At 31.9% G+C, this 8961-nt stretch overlaps 1 protein-coding gene across 1 annotated transcript; it reads left to right on the top strand.

Annotated features, from left to right (window-relative positions):
• Window positions 1–3028: 3028 nt before the first annotated feature.
• Window positions 3029–4722, top strand: LOC149383280 (HCP-like superfamily protein with MYND-type zinc finger). Its single transcript, XM_089629432.1, has 3 exons — window positions 3029–3367; window positions 3494–3656; window positions 3755–4722. Exons 1-3 carry the CDS (start codon window positions 3207–3209, stop codon window positions 4409–4411), a joined length of 981 nt encoding a protein of 326 aa, XP_089485558.1. The 5' UTR covers window positions 3029–3206; the 3' UTR covers window positions 4412–4722.
• Window positions 4723–8961: the final 4239 nt, after the last annotated feature.

The raw sequence follows: 8961 nt of genomic DNA, 5'->3' as shown, positions 1-8961 counted from the left end.
ATCATCATATATGGTCTCTCGAGTTTGCTCTGCTTCTGTTTAATAGAAAAGGTCAAATAATTCCTCCTTATTTATTCTTCTTCAATTTGGTCAAGTTTGAAAGAATTCATGGCAATATTGCAAAACCGTTTATTACTTCAAATACTTGAGCAACAAAAAAAAAAATGATACAAGTGATACCTAATAAAATCAGCAAAAAATGGAATGATAAAACGGAAATTTGAAGAAGGTTTCTTTACATTTGTCAATTATGGTTAGTATATATATTTGGGTCAAAGTAAGACTGCCTTAGTTTGACCATTTGAGATATGGAGAGAAACTTTGGTGTATATTATGAGTTAATGCGCACAAATATTTTGAAAATATATACCCACTAAAACATGAATGGAGATGAAATTAGGGTTATCTTTACAGAAAATCGTAATTAACTATCTTTTTTTTTATTATTTATTTAGCTATCTATTAATAATATATAATAAATCAATTTTGTTAAATCAAATCTTGTTTGATTATTATTTAATAAGTTAAAATTTATCGATCGGTTAAGTTTAACGGTATAATTCAAATTAAAAAAAAATCATATTGCTTCATCTTTATATTATATATTAATATATAATTTTATTTTCCTCTTCTCATTCTCCCTCTCTCCTCCATTATTTAGTAATGGATTGAAAATGAAGACATATATACTTAAATTTATATATAAATATGATATTTGAAGAGATGTGAACGAATGTGTAGATCACAGATTTTATAAACATATATATGTAGATAGAATAAAAGTTTGATATCTCCACAAGGCTACCAAGGTTTTGCTTTACCGTCACTCTTAATGCCGGCTCAAATATATATTGTGTAATTGATCACCACGTTTATCATGGTAATTATTGTTGAATAAAATAAACCCAATTTTTTGGATTTGAAAACTCATGTTTCTGTTTTGATCCAAGTTCTCAATTTTTTTTTTTTTTGCCCTTAGAAGAAAAGGTATTCTTATTCATTTTACAAATCCGAATTTGACTATTTAGAAGGTTCTAAACTTTTATATTAAGTATACAATTTTAGTTTTGAAAACTCATGTTTCATATTTCGTAGCTGGTTCGATCTGTTCTTGTTTTGATCTAAGTTGACAAAAAAAATATATTTTTTTCCCTTAGAAGAAAAAATATTATTATTCAGTAACAAATCCAAATTTGTCATTTTAAAAGTTTCTAAATAGTGTACGTTTTTTTTTTTTTTTTGGTTTGTTAAACATATCAGTTTCAGTGTACGTAACAAAATATGAAAAAGTCTACAAGGTTAAAATAAAACTTAAGCGAGAGATTAATTGTACGTCAATGCATAAAATGATGTTCACGAATATTTCCTTTTAAAAACTAAGACCTAAACCGCGAAGTTTGTAAACTAATCCTATCAAAAGAATAATTAGTATTATTGAGATTTGATATGTACAACCATATATCATATCATTAAATTAGAAAATAAGTGGAATGGAATCTCATTAACTAATACACTCATTGTCACCTTAGTTTTCATAGAGAAATAGGAGTAACGAAGTTTTTAATTAGATCATTAAGTTGTATGTTTTATTCGTTTATTCATATATTTATTATCGAGAGACGTATACACAAAATATTTTTGAAAAGTACAACAATCCAATGAATATGCGATTGACATATGTGTAACTGATATATACACCTGAAAGAATAGTGTTTTATTGAGATTAAATATAGAGATTAGTAACTAATTATGTCACTTTAAACATGTGATTTTGGATCTAGTTTATGTTTGATAATTTTTAGCGATATAGTCAGATGGCTTATGTGGTAATAATTAAAGTCTGATTTGTCCTTATTTATTAACAAATTCGTCACTTTCTCTCTCCTATTTTTTTTCAAATATATTTTTTTGTATCAAAACTTCAAAAATTCGTATTTTTCTCATACGACCTCGAAATTGAGTAATTTCAGATCCTACAAATTCGTGGCGTCGAGATCTTCAAAAATAGACCCATTGTGTTTGATGAAAAATTATGTTTAATGCATCATATTTACGTTTTCATTTATTTTTTTTTTATAATTTCAAAAAATTTCAGTTGCTTCCATATTTAAGGTAGTAACATGATTTTTCTACATCTATGGTATTAAACATGATTTTTCATCAAATATAATAGATCTATTTTTGAAGATCTCGGCGTCACGAATCCGTAGGATTTGGAATCACTCAATTTCGAGTTCATATGAGATAGATATGATTTTTTGAAGTTTTTATGTAAAAAAATTGTAGGAAAAAAATAAGAGAGAGAAAATGACGAATTTGTTAATAAATAAGGGCAAATCAGACCTTAATTATTGCCAAATAAATCCGTTGGTTATTTCTCTAAAAGTTGTGAAACCTAGGTTAAAAACAAATTTCATAGTTTCATAAAGGCTATTTTGTTAGACCGCCCTTAAATATAATGTTTTTGTTAACACAATTCTCGTGTTATAACTATCTAGTCAATTTCAAATTATTTTAATGAACGAGTAAACTTTTTGTTTTTTTTTTAAATAAATTAGCTTATCTACCACCATTTACTAATTAATATATAAAAATACTAAAGATAATAATGTAAAATATTATTTGATTAATGAGGCTACATTATCATTTGACATTAGATTTTAAACATATATAATACATTAGTTATATTGTACATTTAATGTTTCAAGTGGTCTAGTACATGAAATAGTCATTTTTTTATTATGTGTATGCATGCTAATTTATACAAGGAATTTGATAAGTTTGTGAAGAAAAAAAATTAATAGATATGAAATACTTAAAAAAAACATTAATCTCGCAATTATCAATTAAAATATAGAAAGAAAAACCTTTATATAGGGTAAACTTAGTATTACACTAAAATAATGATATTCTAAAATTAATAATAAAATATAAAAAAAAATCACGTATTTTGTAATTTAATGCGGGACCAACAGTCCATATTTATTTTTTTCATTCTCTATTTTCTGTGTCTTCTTCGCCGGGACTATATAAAGCCACGTCCTTTAGCCTTGCCTTTTTACCGATTCGCTCACACAAAACCACACACACCGCAAATCGATATAAAACAAACAGAACTCTCTCTCTCTCTCTCTCATGAGACGATTCCAAACACAGTGAGAGACACAGTGCTTGTTTGGAATGTGCGAAAGTGAAAAGGAAAATACATGCCGATCCAGAGAAAGAAGATCAGAGCTAATCGGAGCCCGAAATCCGGAGAGAAATCGGACTTCTTCGATGAACTACCGGACGATCTCGTCGTCTCTATTCTCAGCAAGCTTAGCGCCTCCGTTTCTTCGCCGTCCGATTTCGTCAACATTCTCGCCACGTAAGCTAGCTAAACCTTTTCATTTCGTCTCCTTCGTTTTCCAATATAGTATTCTCTCTCTGTTCTTCTCGAGACGAAAAAAGAGCATCATCTGATTTCTGTCTCTGTCTCTCTCTATTTTTACAGATGTAAGAGACTGAATCGCCTAGGTCTTCATCCTCTAGTCCTCTCGAAAGCGAGTTCGAAAATGTTCGAAATCAGAGCGAAAAGCTGGTCCGAGTCGACTCACCGATTTCTCAAACAGTGTGTCTCGGCCGGTAACGCCGAGGCTTGTTTCACTCTCGGAATGGTAAATATCTTTATATTTAAATTATTTAATAATAATGTTATAATAAAGAAAATTGATTATATATTAACGATTCCTTTTTTTTCTTTTGGCGAGAGCAGATCCGATTTTACTGCCTCGAGAACCGAGGAAGCGGCGCGTCGTTGATGGCCAAGGCGGCGATGAAGTCCCACGCGCCGGCACTCCACGCGCTAGCCGTGATCCAGTTCAACGGAAGCGGAGGATCGAAGAGCGACAAAGACCTACGCGCCGGAGTCGCGTTATGCACACGCGCCGCATTTCTCGGCCACATCGACGCGCTCCGGGAGCTCGGTCACTGCCTCCAAGACGGATACGGAGTCCGGCAAAACCTCGCTGAAGGACGAAGACTCCTCGTCCAGGCCAACGCGCGTGAACTGGCCGCCGGAATCAACTGGCTGACGTGGCGACGCGCAGGCGCGTGCGCTTCACCACTCCTGAGCGACTTTGGATGCTTCGTCGCGGCTCAGGAGGTGAAACCGGCGAACAGGTTTTTAAAGGAGTGGGTTGAATTGGGCCTTGGGCTGAAATTGGGCCCTGGGCTCAGGCTGTGTTCACACGACGGGTGTGGAAAACCCGAAACCCGGGCCCACGAGTTTCGGAGGTGCTCCGTTTGCGGGAAGGCGAACTATTGCTCTCGCGCGTGTCAGGCACTCGATTGGAAGGCTCGGCATAAGGGCGAGTGTGTCGCCGGAGGAGAAGAAGAAGTGGTGGAAGTTGACGGAAGAGAGAGAATCTGATGCGAATGGGGTTGAAAATAAAAAAAATAGAAAAAACGTGATGATGATTCTTTCTTTCTAGCGGTGGAGGAGATGAGAAAAGAAGTTTTTAATTCGTTTTATTTATTATTTTTGGTTTTTTTGCTTTTATTTTTATTTTGATTTATACAACTTATTATGGGGTAAGTAAATCGACGTGATTTAAGGTAGTGTGTGTATAACTAACTTTTTAGGTAGGGTTTAATGGACGAAAAAGCAAAATATATATTTTCTTTGTGGATTCAAATGTGAAAACTGTTTATTTTAAATTTAGTTTTTGCGTAATGTGTTTCCCATGCACGTTAATTGTTTGTCTCTACGTCGGTTATCATATGTTATTATTCGAAAAAGGAAAAAAAAAAAAAAAAACTTTGAATTAAGTTGTAGGTTATGTTTTTACCTTCTTATAGGTTGTATTTATGTATTCTTACTTGCTACTAATAAGTACTAAAAATACAAACCAAATAAAAGTTAAAACAGTGTACTTGAAAACTACATAAAAAAGATTCAATAATGCAGGGTTCTTAAAAATTTAACAAAATTAGTCAAACGTAGAAACCACCATTAATGATATGTATAGTTGAGTCGTTTGCACACAGTTACGTATATGATCATAAATATGTGTTAGTTAACTTGAGCCAATAATAGAGTTTGTATGAATTGAAACGGTCAATTGATTTTGATGTTATTATATGCATATTATAAAAACCGTTTGAAGGTCATATGGAGGGACAAAAATGGTTGTATTTAGGTGTGGTTTCATTATCAACTATGAAGAAGGTAAAAGAAAAGGAAGTCTCTGTGCGCTGTAGTACTATAGACTAGAGCATGGTCCATTTGTGCGACTTTGTGAAGTCCTACCCAAAGTCAGGTCATACAATTATGGGTCTTACACTTTTTTTTTTAATCATGATATCCATTCAACATAAAAAAAAGCTACTATCGAGCAAATTACAAATAAATAGAAAATAACGAACACTCAACCGACTAAACAAGTCAAACAAGATGTCGCCTGAGATTCATCGAGACATAATCGCAAGATCGAACCTATTAAGTATTTGCCGAAGTGTGTCCCTATTTCGTTATCAGAGAAAAACTCCTACAAATCCAAGGATGACAACCAATAAATTCACCCTAGCATCAAGCCAAACAGTTCGCAACGGACATTTGAGCACATGAGGATGGCAAACAGTTCATAATCTCCTTCCCGGGAGATGCAAACCTGAAATTCGAAAGGAACTTCGGTGGAAGAGCACACACACCCTTAGGATGGAAACTCAATTGACTAGATAAAACTAGATCAAATTTAGACTAACACACCAGAGAACTACACCTAAGCGACACAATGTACCTAAAGACACGAAGAAAAACAATTAAACCCTCTATGAATCTTGTCCCCTAGGTATATCACTAAACCGATTAGAACCAGATTATTAGGTCTGGGAATCGGAATAAGGGAAAGGACCTCAGCCACACTTGCAGACACCTCCTGGAAATAACCAAGGAGCCCGAATCAATTGGGAGATGCCGATCTGAAAAAACATCAACCATAGAGGGCCACAACCACAACTAAGGTAAGTGGTCTCAGAGATTTGTAATGAGGCGAAGTGTTTGAGGCTAGCAACATCAGCTGTGAGATTTTGAGATCGAGATTGACGAGGTCGGGTCTTCTTTCGGTGTTGACGAGCTTCATCGCCCAGATCTAATATGCAAGCATGAACCCATGAAAGAAAAATCCAAGACATAGCCAACCTGTAAAAAATGAAAGCACAACAACATTCCAGAACCAACACACGCCAAAGAAACATACTGTCGTAATCCATCTCAAAGAAAAGCCCCAATAGAAACCTCGACGAAGGAAAATGGGTCTAGAACCGAATAGGATTTAGGAAAAAGAATAACAAAAAAATCGAAGAAGAAAGATAACCTCCCCCAGGTCGCACCTCGTCGCCGGTGAGAACCAGGGAGTTCGACACCTGGGGAGGACGGTGGCTAGATTTAGGTTTTGAAACCCTAGGTTAAACTTCAAAGAGAAAATAAAAGACTTTTTTTCGGGGGCAATATTGTTGAGGAGGGTCCAATTTACGCTATCGTTCATCGTTCAATCTTCTTTCAAATTCAAATATTATTGTTTATTAATTTTATTTTTGTTTAAGATCATGCGATTGGGGTTTATTAACTATAATTAGAAAAATAACAAACTTAAACGTTTGACATTACTAAATAGCCAACGTTTGGTAAATCTTAGGTATATAGCCGTAAATAATGACGTAGCATAATATATGAAGGTGACTATTTATTTAAGATTTACATCTGTAAATATATGAAAATGACTATTTATCTAAGATTTACCAAACGTTGGCTATTTTGCAATGTTAAATGTTTAAGTTGGCTATCTTCCGAATGGACCTTTTTTTATTAATAACTCTCTTCCGTGTGTGTATATATATATATATATATATATATATATATATATATATATATATATATATATATATATTGTTATAATTCTTAGAACATAAAACAACAAACTAAAATAGAGAAAGAGGGTGAAGAAAGTAAGAAAAATGTAATACACACAAAAGTTTTGACATTAAGTACCCTTTGCAATCTTTTATAATAGGGAAAATATCAAGAGTATCCATCGTGTTTAATCGAAATGCGAGATTTATCTCTTCGATTTCTAGAAATATCAGACATATCATTTCATATTAATATAAATGACATATATCTCCCCAAAAAATGTTATATTACAAATATCACATTTTTCGTTTATTTTTTACATAAAAATAATTTGAACTCCCCAAAATACCCTTAATAGAATAAATATTTATTTACTATTTTATTAAAAAAAATCAAAATATCTCTTTATAAAAAAAATCATTAACATTTTATAAAGAAATTTTTTAATTTAATTATTTTTGTATATAGAATAGAAAATAAAAAATTATTCATTAAGGGTATTTTGGGGAGTTTAAATTTTTTTTTTGTGTAAAAAATAAACGAAAGAGTGATATTTGTAATATAACATTTTTTTAGGGGAGATATATGTCATTTGTATTAAACATAAGAGATATGTATGATATTTATAGAAATTAAATAGATGAATCTCGCATTTCGATTAAACACAAGGGATACTGTTTATATTTTCCCATTATAATAAGATGACGGATTTTATAAGATACATTGAAAACATTTAAAAGAGAAAATCGTCAGACCATATTTTCTTTAGAATACGCCTCTTTTATTATACGATATATTTTTCAAAGTTATTGACATAATTTTTCTTTTCACTTGGTTGAATTATTTTTCTCTATTATTTTCTTCGTTGATTTATTGATATGAAACTAAATTTGGACTATCATAATATAATAAATTAGAAATTCGTTCCGGACTATTTACGGTCAAAACTTCAATACCTATTGTATTATTATTATTCATCAATCTCTTTTTTTCTTCGAAAAGTATAATATATTATAGTTTATAATTTTTTCAACTGAATAAACAGAAAGCAATCGGAACGGGACGTTCCATTCTAGTTCGACCGAAATTTTGATAGTATTCTAAAAGGACCGTTCCAATTCCTTTAGTGTTGGAATTCTGATTTAGTTGGAACAAAATTTTCGCTCTGACCACGCCCATCTGTATTCGAAACATTTTCATTTTTTAATAATATGTCACTAAGTAGTACTACTATTACCATAAACAAATATATATAATTTTTATCATACGGCATCTCCACGTGTTTTTATTCTCTCGCGTGAGTGCCATATTTCAATCTGCTATATTATTTATATATTTGTTTTTGTGACATTTTGAATCTGCATCAAAGTCGTGGCATTTAATTGGTCACAGGGACAGCTAACTATATAATCAGAAAAATAAAAAAATAACCGATAGTTTTATTTCATTAGCAATATACCAGCATGATCCTTCTTCGTGTACGTGGGGCACTATTTTGAAGGTCTTCCACGCATAGCCATGACGTGTTTGAAGAACAAAATAAGTGGCAGATAGATATGAACTAAGCCCCCAAAAAAAATGTACTTTATGTAACAATAAGTAAATAAATTAGGCTCTGTTTTCTTTTTTCTTTTTTTTAAAGGGAAGTCAGGCTCTTCTTAAGGGAACTTTTTTCTATGAGATATTATTAGTATGATATATTTTCAAGTTTTTTTTTTTTTTTTTTTTTTTTTTCCGGAACATAAAATGGTTTTTTTTTAGAGATGTAGATATTTTTTATTTTTTTTTTTTTTTGTCAGTGTGCAATTTCCTCGAAATTTCCTCTTCTATGGACCCCCTCTAAATTTCCTTTTAAAGCGTCCTTTTGGAATTGTTGTTACTTGTTGAGGCTTAATTGGCCTCATTTGTATTTCACAATACAATGTCACACATAATTCAACTCTCTTGTGGATTCTATATCGTACAATTCTGTTTTTTAAGGTACAAATTTAAGCTCATTTACTAAAAATAATCTCTTTTTTTTATTTTATTTATTTATTTATTTATTTATTTTTAATAAGTGCTTCAGA

This window comes from Urtica dioica, chromosome 10 (assembly GCF_054948205.1).
Source record: "Urtica dioica subsp. dioica isolate 48M chromosome 10, U.dioica_male_clone48M_v1_H2, whole genome shotgun sequence".
NCBI lineage: Eukaryota > Viridiplantae > Streptophyta > Magnoliopsida > Rosales > Urticaceae > Urtica > Urtica dioica.
This window is presented reverse-complemented; position numbering and strand designations above follow the sequence as displayed.